This window comes from Hydra viridissima, unplaced genomic scaffold (genome assembly GCF_058129835.1).
Source record: "Hydra viridissima isolate aposymbiotic clone 2 unplaced genomic scaffold, HvirCarnegie_v1 scaffold_9, whole genome shotgun sequence".
Classification (NCBI taxonomy): Eukaryota; Metazoa; Cnidaria; class Hydrozoa; order Anthoathecata; family Hydridae; genus Hydra; species Hydra viridissima.
In genome coordinates this window covers 418,733-433,736 of record NW_028324308.1, presented here as the reverse complement: position 1 = coordinate 433,736, position 15,004 = coordinate 418,733, and the positions used below count along the sequence as shown (strand labels likewise).

The 15,004-nt window shown below is 31.9% G+C and overlaps 1 protein-coding gene across 6 annotated transcripts in view; it reads right to left on the bottom strand.

Annotated features, from left to right (window-relative positions):
- The window catches only part of LOC145186002 (obscurin-like), a 57,609-nt gene that overhangs the window by 32,543 nt on the left and 10,062 nt on the right, over positions 1-15,004 (bottom strand). For all 6 annotated transcript variants that reach the window (XM_090098211.1, XM_090098213.1, XM_090098214.1 and 3 more), the window contains exons 17-29: positions 14,437-14,534; positions 14,243-14,309; positions 13,927-14,013; positions 13,626-13,760; positions 12,339-13,272; positions 11,835-12,116; positions 11,283-11,361; positions 1,271-11,143; positions 1,116-1,150; positions 816-1,004; positions 506-661; positions 202-265; positions 71-114 (exon numbers count right to left, since the gene is read on the bottom strand). In XM_090098211.1, coding sequence (XP_089954337.1) covers positions 71-114; positions 202-265; positions 506-661; positions 816-1,004; positions 1,116-1,150; positions 1,271-11,143; positions 11,283-11,361; positions 11,835-12,116; positions 12,339-13,272; positions 13,626-13,760; positions 13,927-14,013; positions 14,243-14,309; positions 14,437-14,534 — 12,043 coding nt within the window. The remainder of the gene's footprint in view (positions 1-70; positions 115-201; positions 266-505; positions 662-815; positions 1,005-1,115; positions 1,151-1,270; positions 11,144-11,282; positions 11,362-11,834; positions 12,117-12,338; positions 13,273-13,625; positions 13,761-13,926; positions 14,014-14,242; positions 14,310-14,436; positions 14,535-15,004) is intronic.

Sequence of the window (15,004 nt, the reverse complement as noted above, 5' to 3'; positions counted from 1 at the left end):
AGTGTGAAGCATGAAGCTATAGCAGTAAATCTGTGATATATTATATAAAAAATGTTGGTATTAAATTTACCTTCTGTTTTTATATCCAGCTCACTTTGAATGTCTTCTGAAATCCTGAAGCAAATAATTGCAACCAAATTAATAATTTTGGAAAAAAGCAACAACAACAACAACAAAAAACAAAAACAAATAAATTCTTACTTGCTGCTTTCTTTGTGCTCTGTAACACTCTGTTTTTCTGATACTTTTTCAGAGATTGGTTTTTCTACAACCAAAAGATAAAGGAATGCGCAATTAGTTTGTAAAAATTATTTTTAAATCTAAAAAGTTTCTTACTAAACTATTACATATTTCATGAAGCATTAAATATTAGAATAAACATTTAACTAAAAAAAAGTCTCAGTTACAATGAAACCCTCAGTTTCATGTTAAAAAAAATTTTTTCTTAAATACTCGGTAATAAAATGTTAAAATAAACAAGTAATGAATTTTTAAAAAGATTCACCATCAACAAGTAGTTCACAAGATGTTTCACAGCCTCCATATTCATTTGATGCAATGCAAGCATAATCACCCTCATCATACAGTTTGGCATCCTGTATCTCCAAAATAGCCCAGCTTCCTTCGCAGTAAGTGTGGTAGCGTGGTGAATCAAATAATTCTAAAAGGAACACAAAGAAGTCAACATCCGAATAGTTAACAGCAAATTCAAAGAAGAAAACTGTAAGACAAAAAAAAATTAACTTTCAAAGGAAGCAAAATTTAAAAACTTTTTTCCTTCTAAAAACAAATTCTACTATATCCTATTTGATTACCTATTTCATCTTTAAACCATGAGAATTCAAGGGGTGGATGACCACTAAATTCAGCCTTTAACTGAACAAAATCCCCTTCAATAACTGTATCCTCTTCTAATTCTGTTATGACAGAAGGCTTTTTAGTGCATGAATCAACAAGTGCTGACACTGCAACGGGGAAGGTTGCTGTTGCTGAAGATTTTTGATCTAAAAAAAACCAACCTTTAAAAAATGTAAGCCCTAACACTACTTCATCATTAGTAAAAGAAATTCAAAAAAATAAATTGAAAAATTATTTTTCTTATTAAGCAAGCTAACCTGCATTTTCTATTTCGCTTTCAACATTGTGTTCACTAAAATTTAAGAATGAATTGAGTACCAATATTTTCAAGTTTCTTAAATGTAAAAACAATACATTTAAATACTATTTACAAAATGTTACATATAAATACTGTAAGTGTGTAAGTTCTTACGCTAACACCTGGAAAGGTTTTCCTGTATCCTCTTCAGCATCAAAGGTTTTTTCAGCATCAACTGAACTATTATTTTGGTTAAACTCATGTGCATTGTAAACAAGAGAAGAGTTTGCTTCAACATTATCTGCTTTTATTACATTTACTTTATTCTCTACAGAAAGTTCTACAGACTGAGAAGAAACCTCTTTAGAAGATGATTTGATATCTGTGTCTTTTATTTCTATTCCTTTGATTGCATTATTTTCTTGATCTTTTCTAGTTTTACCATCAATACTTAACACAAAGTCTGCTTCACACTTTCCTGCATCATTAGAAGCTGTAACTTTATAGTCTCCCACACAGTCAAAAGTGACCTTTTTTATATCCAATGTTAATAAACCAAATGTATTTTTCATTGCAATATTGTTGTTTGACTTGATAAGATTTTTATTAAAGTACCAATTGATATTAGGATCAGGAGTTCCGCTGACATTGCATGTAAACTTTACGCTTGAACCTTGTTTTACATCTTTGTTTTGTGGTTTCTTAGAGAAAGTGGGTGCAACTGCATGTTGCATTAATCCAGGCTGTTTCAACCTGTTCAGTACAGAAGGAGTTGACTTCTTTTCAATGGTCTGAGACTCTACTTTAGGAGTATGTTTAGATAAATCTTTAGAAGCTGATTCTTTAGAAGGAACTTTCTCAATTTTTTTTTTATGTGACTGCTTTTCAAAAACTAAATCAACAGAATTTTCAATCACATATGAAACACTAACAGATGTTTCATTAATGCAGGCAACACTTAAATCTTCTTCAGGTATCTCAACATTTAGCTTGAACAAATGTTCATACTCGCCACTTTCGTTAAGAGCAATACAGGCATAAGTACCTTCATCATCAATAGAGCAATTAAATATTTCCAGAGCTGCATAGCCATTTTCTTCAATAACATCATATTTTTTGCTTGGATCTATCAGTACTTCACCTTTAGCCCATTCTATAACTGGAGTTGGAATTCCAGTAAAGTTTACTTCAAAGAGGGCATTACCACCATGTTTCACGCTAAGATTATCAAGACCATCTAAAGGTTGAATAAATGGTTTTTCAGTGATTTCAATAACCTTTACAAAGCAAAATGATGACACTTCACCAGCAGTGTTGACTGCCTTGCATTCAAAGGTACCTTTATCATCTATTTCTGCTTCTTCAATAATAACTGTCCAATCCTCACCATCTTGACTTATATATATGCCATCAATATTTTGCAAAAGACATTTGTCTTTGTAAAACTTAACATTTGGAGTAGGAATTCCATGCACTGTTACAGACAGTATGATATCCTCACCAACCTTTATTTCTATGTCTTGAAGCTCTTTCTTAAACACAGGCGAGAATGTATTTGCAATAACATTGACAACAGCTTCAGCAAAAACCTCTCCACCTTCATTAAAAACCATACATGAGTACACACCACTATCTTCGGGATCACTGTTTGTTTTCTTTACTATGGATTGCCCTAATATTTCTTCGATATTAAATCCTTGCTTATCTTTCAGATCAACACCATTAAACTTCCAAACGATGTAGGGCTTTGGTGTTCCTATAACTTCAGTACACAATAATAGTTGGTCATTTTCTTTAACTGATATAGATTCTGGAAGTTTAATGAAAGCTGGTGGAACTATTTTTTTGGACACAAAGATTGTTGCTGTACTTGATTTTTCTCCTTTTTTATTGCTTGCTGTTACTTTATACTTTCCACTATCTGAAAGTTCAACTTTAGAGAATATAAGAGAAAACTCATTACCATTTTGAACCATTTTTATATTTTCTGTTTCACTGAGTTTACTTTGCAACTTGAACCAAGTACATGTTGGCATTGGTTTGCCTGACAAAATACATCGCAGACATGCAGTGTCGCCTTCAGTTATGGTTATGTCTTGAATTCCCAACAAAAAAACTGGGGGCTCTGTGTACTCCAACACATTGAGTTGACAAACTGACTTAACTTTACCGGCATCATTTGCAGCTTCACAAACAAGATCTCCAGTAAAGTCTCTTGTTATTGATGTAATACGTAAACCTGATTTTTTATCTGGTTGTGAATAAAATGTGATACATGAATCCTGTTGAAGTGGCTTGTCATTTATAAACCATTGTAGTTTTGGTTCAGGTTTTCCAGAAACCTTTACAAGAATGTCAAGATCTTTTCCTTCAATAAGACTTACATCACGAAGTTTCAAAACAAAGGTAGGAGTAACAAGCGCTTCTTTGACCAAAACAGTCCAAAGCTTACTGCATGTCCCAGCGGTGTTACTTACTTCAAGGCGATATTGACCAGAATCAGCAATTTGTGGATTTATTTGTTTAAAACTAAAGGCAAGATTTGTTTTACTTTCCTTTGTTGAAGAATTGCTCTGAATAGATTTCCCATCTTTGAACCATTTTCCTATAAGAGGTGTTGTCCCTGTGCAAACAGACGTTAAGAGAAATTCTTGCCCCTCATAAACTGTAACATCATTGGATACACTTTCAAATGCAGGAGGGAAAACAGGGGGTTCTACAGTTAAATTTGCAGAATGAGAAATTTCTCCTGAGTCATTATTGAGTATGCACTTATACACACCAGAGTTCTGAACAGTTGCATCTGGAAAAACCAAACAAGACTCTAACACATTAATACCAAGTAGGTTTTCAAAAATATTCTCTTTTAAGATAGTGTTATTTTTATACCAGATAATGGAAGGTAATGGTTTGCCAGTGACTTTAGCTACTAAAGTATATGAGTCCCCTGAAGTTAATGATTTATCACTGAAAACTTCCACAAAACGCGGTGCTTCAGGTTTCTCTTTAACCTTAACATTGCAATTAGACTCAGACTTTCCTGCAACATTTTCAGCGAGAACTGTAAACATGCCGGCAGAAGAAAGATCCACACTTTTACAAGTGAGTGAGTAGCTATTATCATTATTTTGAATACTAAATAAGCTTGTTACTTCTATTAACTTCTTGTTCTTATACCAATTAACATTTGGCTCAGGATATGCACTTATCAAAAAGTTGATAAAAAGATCATCCCCCTCAGTTAGCTCTACTTCTTTAACTTCATTTAAGAAACAAGGAGGTCTTTCAAGCCTTTTTATTTCTATAAAAAAGTTTACAATGGTGTCACCATGTTGATTCTGTGCTTTTATTGAATATTCACCAGCATCAGATAGTTCGGCAGCAGGCTTATCTAAAAAGCATACTAAACCATCACAAGCTTTATTTAAATAAACTTGTTTCCCATTTTTTAAGCATTCTAATAGTGGTGGAGGGTATCCATTAACTTCACACTCTGCAGAAATTTTATTTCCCTCTAAAATAACAACTCTCTCGACCATTTTTAAACGAGGAGGAGAAGGCTGAGGTAAAACTGTTACAGTAGCTTGGCATGCATCTTCTCTAAGTTTATTATGTATTTTACAAGTATAGACACCAGCATGATCAAGATTACATTGATTTATTTTAATGGTAATGAGATTTTCTTCAATAGATATACTAGTGTTACTACTTTCAGAAACTTTAACGCCATCTTTATAAAAAGATACTCTAGGAGGAGGGCTTCCATCCACAGACACTTCAAGTTTAATACTATCACCAACAACTGCTGAAATATTCTTAAGTTTCTGACAAAATACTGCAGGTTTAAGAATTTCCTCTACAGTTAATTTAGCTGAAACTTGAGCATGTCCGACCTCATTCAAAGCTTCAAATTTATATTCACCCATTTCTTCTAGAGAGCAATTGTTTAAACAAAACAAAAAATGCTCCCCATCAAATAAAGCTTCACCAATCAGTTTGGTTTCAAAATATACATTAACAGTAGGTTTAGGAATGCCTCTAACATTAAATTTGAAACATGCATTTTCACCTTGTGTAACTTGAATATTTTCAGGACTAATGACAAACTCTGGGGGTATCTTTCTAATTTGCATCAGCAGTATGCCTTTGCTCCATGCTTCACCTGCAATATTTTCAGCTTTCACAGCATATTCTCCTTCATCATTTAATGTTGAGTTTAAAACTTTTAAACAATAAGAAGAATCTCCAACAATATCAGTAAAAATATGTTCATTATCTAAAATTTTTACACCGTTTTGATAAAATGATACCTCAGGATTTGGATTACCTGTTACAGAAACTAAAAGATCTAAATTGTCTCCTTCTACAATTTGATATGATGTTTTTAAAGATGTTGAAAAAGCTGGTTTACAAAACGATGATTCTTCAACATTATTACTGCTCTCTGACACAATAATATCTTCAATTATTTTATCATTTCTTTCCATTGTTGCATCTGAACCTAAATCAACAGTGAGGACAGCAGTACATGATTGAGAATTTTTTTCATTAAGTATTTCACATCGATATATGCCACTGTCTTGTTGGGTACACTTATGGATTATACAAACACATCTTTCCACTTCATCAATTATCTCATACTTCTCAGATTCATCTATATATTCATTATCTTTGTACCAATCCACTTCTACTACATCCCCTTTAAATGTTACTTCAAAAGCAGCATCAGATCCTTTTGCTACTGACATATCTGATAGTGTTTTCATGAAGTGAACATTTTCATTAACTTGTAAACAAACTGAAAAAGATACAGATCCTTCACTATTGGTTGCGGTTACTTTGTATATTCCTTCATCAGATTTTAAAAGATCTGGTATTTTCAAAGTTCCTTCTCCATTAGCAGGGTTATAGATTTTCAGTATTCCTTGGGGCAGACTTTTATCATCTTTTGAAACTTCTACTACAGGAAATGGTTTTCCCACAATCATAAAATCAACAACAAAAGTGTCATGAACAGAGAGCTCCATCTCAGGAGTAGGCTTTTTCTTTAAAACTGGTGCTAAAAGAGCGTCTTTTACTTCCAGCTTACAATCAGTGCTTACACTACCTGCTTTATTGTTTGCAATGCATGTATATGTACCAGCATCTACTAAACTTATGTTTGTAATTTTTAAGCATTCAATCTGCCCATCTGTAAACATTGAGATGTTAAATTTAGCCTCTAATGGAATATTATTCTTTAACCATGATAACTTGGGTTTTGGAACTCCATCCACACATATCTTAAACTCTGCAGTTTCATTACAAACAGCTGTCATGTCAGAAAGAGAAGTTTTAAAAACTGGAGGTGAAGTGATTTCTTCAACAGTCACTTTGGCTTTACAAAACGATTCACCTGCTGTGTTTTTTGCAACAACTTTGTATAAACCGCTATCTTCAAGAGAGCATTGTGGCAGGGTAAAAAAATGCAGTAAGTTTTCAGAAGAAAAAAAATCACCCTCAATAATTTTATCATTCTTAAACCAAGATACAGAAGGTTTAGGTTTTCCTTTTACTTCAACACTTAAGCACAATTTCTCTTTTTCAACTAGAACTACTTCTTTCAACTTTTGCATAAAGACTGGCCTTAAATTAATTTCCTCAACTTCAAACTCGATACTGCAGCTTACAGAACCAGCTTTGTTACTTAGCTTACATAGGTAGGTTCCACAATCAGATAAACCAACACTTTTTATGGATAAAGATGATTTTCCAGACTCGTTGTTTATTTCAGCATTACCAGAGATTTTCTCTCCATTCAATAACCATTCAACATATGGTTCAGGCTTACCACTGAAACTTACATGCATGACCATAGGGCGACCTTCAACAGTTCTTATGTTTTTAGGCACGTAAATAAATATTGGAGCCTTAGTTTCTTCAACAATTTCAATTCTGCAACATGTCTCTGCTGTTCCTGCAATATTTGAAGAGACAGCCTTGTACAAGCCGCTATTCTCAATCTTGCAATTTTTTATTTCTAAAATATTTAAATCTCTTTCGGTTCTCATTTTCACAGAATTGGAGGGTTTTAAACATTGCTCATTATAATACCAGTCAATAAGAGGTCTTGGCTTTCCACTTGAAGACACTTTTAACTTTAAGTCTTTTGACTCAACCAATGTACTATCTACTAATCCAATTGAAAACTGTGGGGCAATCACTGTTTCTTGAACCTTCACTGTTCCCATGCAAGTAGCAGTGCCTTGATTATTTCGTGCAATACATTTATAAGTTTTCCCATCTTTGAAATTGCAGTCAGTTATTTGCACTGAGTAATATCCAGTTTCTTTGTTGGATGTAATAATTACACGGTCAGTTGTCTGCAAAATACGATTATCCTGATAAAACTGTACGTCTGGTGATGGTTGACCTTCTACTTCAACACATAATTTTATTGTTTCGCCTTCTGTGACAACCTGATCTTGAAGCTTTGTTATCCATTCAGGTTTAGTCAAATGCGAAGCCACATCAACTTTTATGCTACACTTAGCAGAACCATGCATATTTTTTAATTCACAAATATATTGCCCAGAATGTTGAATTCGTGAATTAGCAACTTTTAAGGAACAAAAATGATCTTTTGACTCTAGAAGGAATTCTTCACCACTACTAATCTCATAGCCATCTTTAAACCATGTTATGGAAGGCTCAGGATGGCAATCATTAATGCCAAGTAATAATATTAGAGGCTTTCCAGCAAAAACTTTCCAGTCTTTAGGCATGTCTACAAAACTTGGTATTTCTGGATTTTCAAAATTAAGTAGATCTCCTAACACCTCACTTAAAGGTTCCTCAACATTTAGATTATCTACTTCATTGGCTAACTCTCTAGCACTATTATCTTCTTCTTTGATTACCTCCTCAATATCTTGATCAATTGATTTTTGATTTGTTTTGAGATTTGGTTGCTCACTTTCATCATCTGAAGAAAATTCACTTTCTTTTTTTTGCTTCGCATTTTCTTTTAGCAGGATATCTTTGCTTGAGGATCTTCTTTTCTTAGGTTTTGTAGACGGACGCCTGGCAAACTCATCATCTGAGCTTGATGAGCTAAGACTATTATTCTTTTCTCCTTTTACATCAGATGACTTCCAACGATTTCTTTCTGCAATTATTGTCTTTTCAACCACTTCTAATTCAGATACATCATCGACTAAAAGTTCTATTGTACATGAATCTTCACCTGCCACATTGGTCGCAATAAATTTATAAAAAGCTTCATCCTGAACAGTTGATTTTGGGATAAGCAAAGTATATAAGCCATTGGTATAACTTATTTTCATGCGTGTTGGCGGACTAAATATTTTCTCAGCTTTTAAAATTTCAACTTTTGGCAGAGGATTTCCCATTAAGTTAAAGTAAATCTTGACTTCTTCTCCAGCGGTTACATGGGGGTCTGAGCAAACATTTGAAATAACTGGCTTTTCAATTTTACCAACAATTTCAAGCAACTCATTACCTTTATCAACAGGAGGATCTTCAATGAAACATTCACAAGAAATACTTGTTTCACCGTGTTTGTTTTTTGCAACACATTCATACTCTCCACCATCAGTTTTTGAAGCATTTTGTATTTGTAAAAAGCATTTTCCAGTAATAGACTTTGAAACAATTTTCATATGACTGCTATTATATAAACGTTTGTCTTGTTTATACCATACTATTTCAGGGAATGGGTCACCTGATACAATAGCTTCTAAGTAAAGCTGATCACCAACTTTGACATGACAATCATGAAAACTTTGTAAAAATCTTGGCGCCTTGGATGATTTTATAGAAATAACCTTGGGATCTTTAAAACTCTTGGAATAAGCTATGTTACTCACTTTCTTCTCTGACCGTTCTTTAAAACTTGTGGAGTAACCGACTATTTGTTTTAGTTGAGTAACATGAACATCAATCTGTGATTGGATGGTTAGTACAGAATTTGTTGCAACACATTTAAAACAATTATCATGAAGCTTTGTTTCTAGAATAGTAAGAGTAGAGCAACCATCATTGTTTTCAAGTATATAACTGTCGTTGTTTACTATAAGCTGATCATTTTTATACCAGCTAATGACTGGTGTTGGAATACCATTTGCTTTTGCTGAGAGCACAAGTCTATCTCCTTCCCGAACTGTGTACTTTTGTTCGCATTCATAAAATTCAGGAGCCATTGCACTAACTTGCACAGTAAGATTTCCATGAGTGATATCTTCACCTTCACTACTGGTGGCTATAGCCCAATACTCACCTGCATCATCAGGCTGAATATATTTCCATAAAAGCGTATGAATAAACTGATCATGAAGAACTTGAAGTCGAGGAGTGGATTCAATGACAGCACCATTTTTGTAGAATAATACTTCTGGATTTGGTTGTCCAGTTGCGATAACACTAAGTTCAACACCTTTCTTGTGAACAGGAGCAACAATATCAGTTAAAGGTTTGATAAATTTTGGAGAGCTATTTCCTTTACTTACTGCAACATTACATTCACACAAGCTTTGACCCATGTTATTTTGAGCAAGACATTTGTAAACACCACTATCATCTTCTACTACACCTTCAATCAACAGAGAAAATGTATTTCCATCTTGCTCATACTTAATTTTTTCACTTTCTGCAATCGCATGTCCTGATTTAAACCATTGAACTACTGGCAATGGAGATCCTGTAATGATTACATCTAACTTTACAATGTCCCCTGTCACTGCATTAATATCACAGAGTGGCTGTGGAAATCCTGGCATATTTTCTCCAGTAACCAAGTTGATGTTCATGACACAAGCTGACTCACCAGCATCATTAAATGCAGCACATTTATACATGCCAACATGAGACATGTTACAGTGAGCAATTTGCAAAAAATATGAGTAACCATCTTGAATAAACTTATAGTCTTTTTCTTCTGTAATTGATCTATTATTTTTATACCATTCAACAATGGGTGTAGGCTTTCCTTTAATAATAGCATATAACTGACATGATTCTCCTGGAATAACTTCAATATCTTTAGAATGTTCAATAAATTTAGGAGCATAGATACTTTCATGTACTTGAATATGCCCAGTATAACTCGTCTCTCCTATGACATTACTAAGTTTACAAGAATAAATCCCAGAATCACTGACATTTGATATGGGAATAGTCATTCTATACCTATCTACTATTCTTTCAAATTTGTAGTTAATATCATCTTGAAAAATTTCTTTGTTGTCATGGAACCATTGTACATTAGGTGAAGGGTTACCAATAGCACGCACTTGAAGTATTGCAACATCTCCTTCATTAATTTCTTTATCCCCAAACCCATGCAGTATTTCAGGTGGTCCTTCTTTTCCGTGCAGCAAACTTTCATCATGAACAGTACTACTTCTACTAATATTTTCATTATTAACCCTCAGCAAAGTAGAACACTTTACTTCACCAAATGAATTAGTAATAATGCATTCATAGACACCAGCATCATCCTCTGTCACTTCAGGTAAAATCATTTTACATTTCGAATCAGTGATTTCCATATCTACGCCATACTCTTTTGTTAAATGAATGTGATCATAGTACCAATTAATACGAGGTTGTGAACCACTTGAAAAATGCACAACAAACTCAGCATTGGTGTTTTCCTTAACATCCAACACTTCTTTAAATGAAAGCACTACAGGGACTGTACTTTTTATGTTGTCCTGAACAACAAGGGAACACATACATTCATTACTACCAGCAGAGTTAGATATCAAGCATTTCACTGTCCCTTGATGCTTAGTAGTTACATTAAAAATATTAAGTGTGTGTGTATCTTTAGAAGAAGAAATAAATATATTTTGTTCAGTTACGAGCTGTTTATTATTCAAAAACCAGGAGACAACAGGATTTCCTTGGACACAAACTGAAAATGAACATTTTGAGTTTACAGATACTACAGCATCTTTTAATATGCTCAAAAAAACTGGCGGAGCTGATTCAATATCTTCTACTATTGGTGTCTTAAAAGCTATCTTTTGACCAACAATTGCAGGACTAGAAAAAAAAGAGACAGAAATATAAATGTTTAAATATCAATTAAATTTGAAATGTTCAGTAGATATAAAAATATAATAGTAAAAGAAAATATTGCTAAAAGTTATGTTTCAGCACTTTAGAAGACAATCTCAGAAACCTTGACAAAGTGATTGGGGTAGTTTTGGTACAATCTTCAGAGTCAAAGTCACTTAAGCCACTCATTGAAGATTCATCAGCTAAAAAAATAATGAATGGAAAAAGCATTTTAACTTTAGTTCTGATTTAAATTTTAGCTTTTTCTCAAAAGATACTTTCATAAATTGAGTAACTTTTTTGATTGCTAGAAACTACCAACAATTCAAAACAAAATAACTAAAAAATTTATTTTATTCCATTTTCAACATTACAAACATATCCTCAACTTTTTATTCTTTATCAGTTAAGGGTAATCACATCATTAGACTGATATATAATTGTCTTTAATGTATATCTATTCATTAAATTTATACATTCAAAAGAGTCAGGACATATTTTAGAGAAATATGCCAAAGGCATAAAAAACCTTTTCTAATGACAATGGCTCAGAAGAAATGAATGAGAAAAAGAAACAAGTTATCTTTATAAATAATTAGTGCTATTACAAACAAGTGCTACTACTCCATGCTACTTTTGTTAAGAATTAAGAGGAACATTTAAAAACAACTCTTACATTGTACAATCAATTCTGCTTGGCAGCTAGCAGATCCAAGTGCATTCATGACTTTTACAGTATATATACCCTCATCATCAATAAGAGCTGGAGAAATCTTTAACATTACAACATCATCTTTTTGAGTAACACAATGATTAATGTCATTACGAACTGGCAGACCATCCAAATACCATTTAACTTCAGGTTTAGGGTACCCAGCAATCTTAACAGATAGTATGGCAGAACTTCCTTCAATTGCGGAACATGGCATTAAGGGAGTAACAACTTTTGCAGGTTTTGCTTAAACAAGTACAAAAATATCAAATTTTATTACAGTTATACTTTCTTATAGCTATAATTTATCATACACTTGTCGTAGTATTGTAAATAAGTATATTTTTAAGTATGCTTATTTTTTAAAGGGCTAAAACTGTTATTTTATGGTTTTTAATAAATCATTTTTAGATTTAAGAACCAACTAAAGCATTTTAAAGTGCTAAGAGATTCTTTTTAAATAAGTACCTTTCTCAGAAAAAAGATCTTTATCAGCATCTTCCTTTTTCTGTAAAGAAAATGTTGGAACCCAACCTCTATCTAATTCTTGACCATGCTTACTCATAGCTGCAACGTAGCTTCTTTCTCCTTTCTCTTCTAGTACAAAAACTTCAGATCCTAAAGGAAGATTTAACTCGTCTTTTTTCTTTGCTGTATAGCCTTGTGCAATAATATATTTGAGTTGATCGTTAAAACTTTTTATTTGAACACAACTATTTAGCTTATTTTCACTAACTATATACTCTTGTGGTGAACTACTTTCAATGTATCCCTCATCTATGCAGTCATTTAAATTTTGTGAAATTTCCTCAGATTTTGTTTTATCTGAGACTTCTTCACTATTTAGTTTTTTATCTTCAATAAGGAACTTTGGTTCATTTTCTTTGTTTATAACTAGTTGAGACTCTTGATAATCCTGTTGTGGTTCTTGGTATTCTGACTGGGTTTCTTGGTATTCTACTTGAGGTTCTTGAACTTCCAGTTGAAACTCTGGATCATTTAATAGTGGATCTTGATATTTCTGCAATTCTTCCACAGAATGTTGTTGCTGGGACAAAACTATTTGAAGTTCTAGTGCTTGATCACCAACAATTGTAGGTTTTGGTTCATTAAGTAAAATCAACTGCTCTTCTTTTAAGTCGGATTGTTCAGAGGGATCCTTATTTAAATTTGCAGCATTATCTGGACATAGCTGTTGTCCTACAGGAATAAACACTGCACTTTTTAATTCTTCCTGTTTATTTTCTTCTTTTTCCTTTTCAAGACTCCTCAACTGTTGTTGCTCATCAAAAAATTTCTGCTTTTCTTTTAAAGCTTTGTTGATTTTCTCTACCTTCTCAAGTATTTTTTTAATCTCAACTTTTACCATATTTAGAATATCTTTTAACAACTGCAGCAAAAGCTAAAGTATTAAGTAAACAACAAATAAATGTGAAAGTAGCTCAAAGGCTTTTTCAAACAGAACATTGTGTAAACGTTGATATTTTTAAAAAGATTACAAATTTTTTTTGGAAGTTTATGAATCTAAGAAAAAAATTCATGAATGTAAAGAAAAAAAGAAAAAAAAAAAAAAAAAAATTATAAAAAAGTTAAAGATAAATTTGTAAAACTACATTTTGTTATATATATTGCTGAATGCAATGTGAGTTACTAAACTTAAAAAAAAAAGAAAAAATTCTGTCAGTTAAAATATACTCTATAAAATCTGAATTTATTGTTATAAATAACACAAAACTATTAATGCAGCACAATTACCTGCACTTTTGCTGGATCACTATTAGCAAGTTGCATTTGGCATATAAGGGTTTCAAAAATGCAGCATAATGACTTTAAGTGGTCTTGTGGAGCCTGCAAATGCTCTTTTATTTGACTTTTATGTACATTACAATCCTTAAAAAATAAATAGTAACACAAATAACAACTTTTGAGACAAAGCATTACAAAAATTACTACAAAATTCATAGTAATTATTAGCAAGCTACATAAGTAAAATTAGTGAAGAAAATCTAGAAACTATTTGGAAAATAAAATAAATACAAGTCAGCAAATATCTTACAGCAAAATATGAAACATTTGACAATGATTTCTCAACACTAGGTTCTGTTTTAACATAGTGAGAATATAGTTTCACAAATTTTTCAACCTGAAAGATAAATTAAAGAGAATGACCATATAATTAAATGACTAGTAGAAAAAAATCTGAATATAGAAAAACAATCAAAATAGTTTTTTGCTACTATATATTTTGCTATTAGCTGCAATTTTCTTTTTCTTTTATTAATAATAAATTTACATATTTAAAAAAAAAAGAAAATTGCAACTAATGAGTTAACACCAAAAAAAAAAGGTTAAAAATTTTTAAAATTTTTTACGTGTCGCAGATAAGTGTCTATTATGTCATCAATACCACTTGATGCCTGAACACTAGGTCCAAAAACACTGCAAAGAGAAGGAATGAAAAAACATAATATTTATATTATTTCAAAAAAAAAAAAAAAAAAACGAGGTTGTAACATTCTTTTTCTTATCTTTTAATATTAACAGAATGAAGAACACAAATGTCAACCTTTTGTGAAAATTGTACATATCTTTAATATTACGAAATATGGCATTCTTATTCTTTTGCAGCTTCAATGGTGCAACCGATATTTTGTCAAAGTAATTCTAGATAAAAAAATCTCAGCTCAATATTTTTTATTACTAGTGCTCTGACAATTCTTAAAGATTTAATGAATTTCAACAACAGCAAATATTGTTGATACTTTTTATACTTAACTTCTTAATGTAAAAAAAAACTTTTGCAGATTGTAACATTTTATACACACAATTTTAAACCTTCAGCATTTTCAGAGTTTTCACTAAGTTAATTAGATAAATTGTAGTAATTAACATCTTTACAGAAATTGTAATAATTAACAGATCTTATTAAAAATTTCTCTCAAATCTATTAAACCTAACTCGCTTTGTTACTATTTCTATTTCACAGCTATATGTAAATAACCAATACGTAATAAAAATTGTATAGATATTATTAAATAAGCAATAGATATAATAAAAATTGTATAGATATTACTAAACTGCTATAAAATTAATTTTGCTTATATAGTAATTTAACAATAACTGTATAGTTAAAT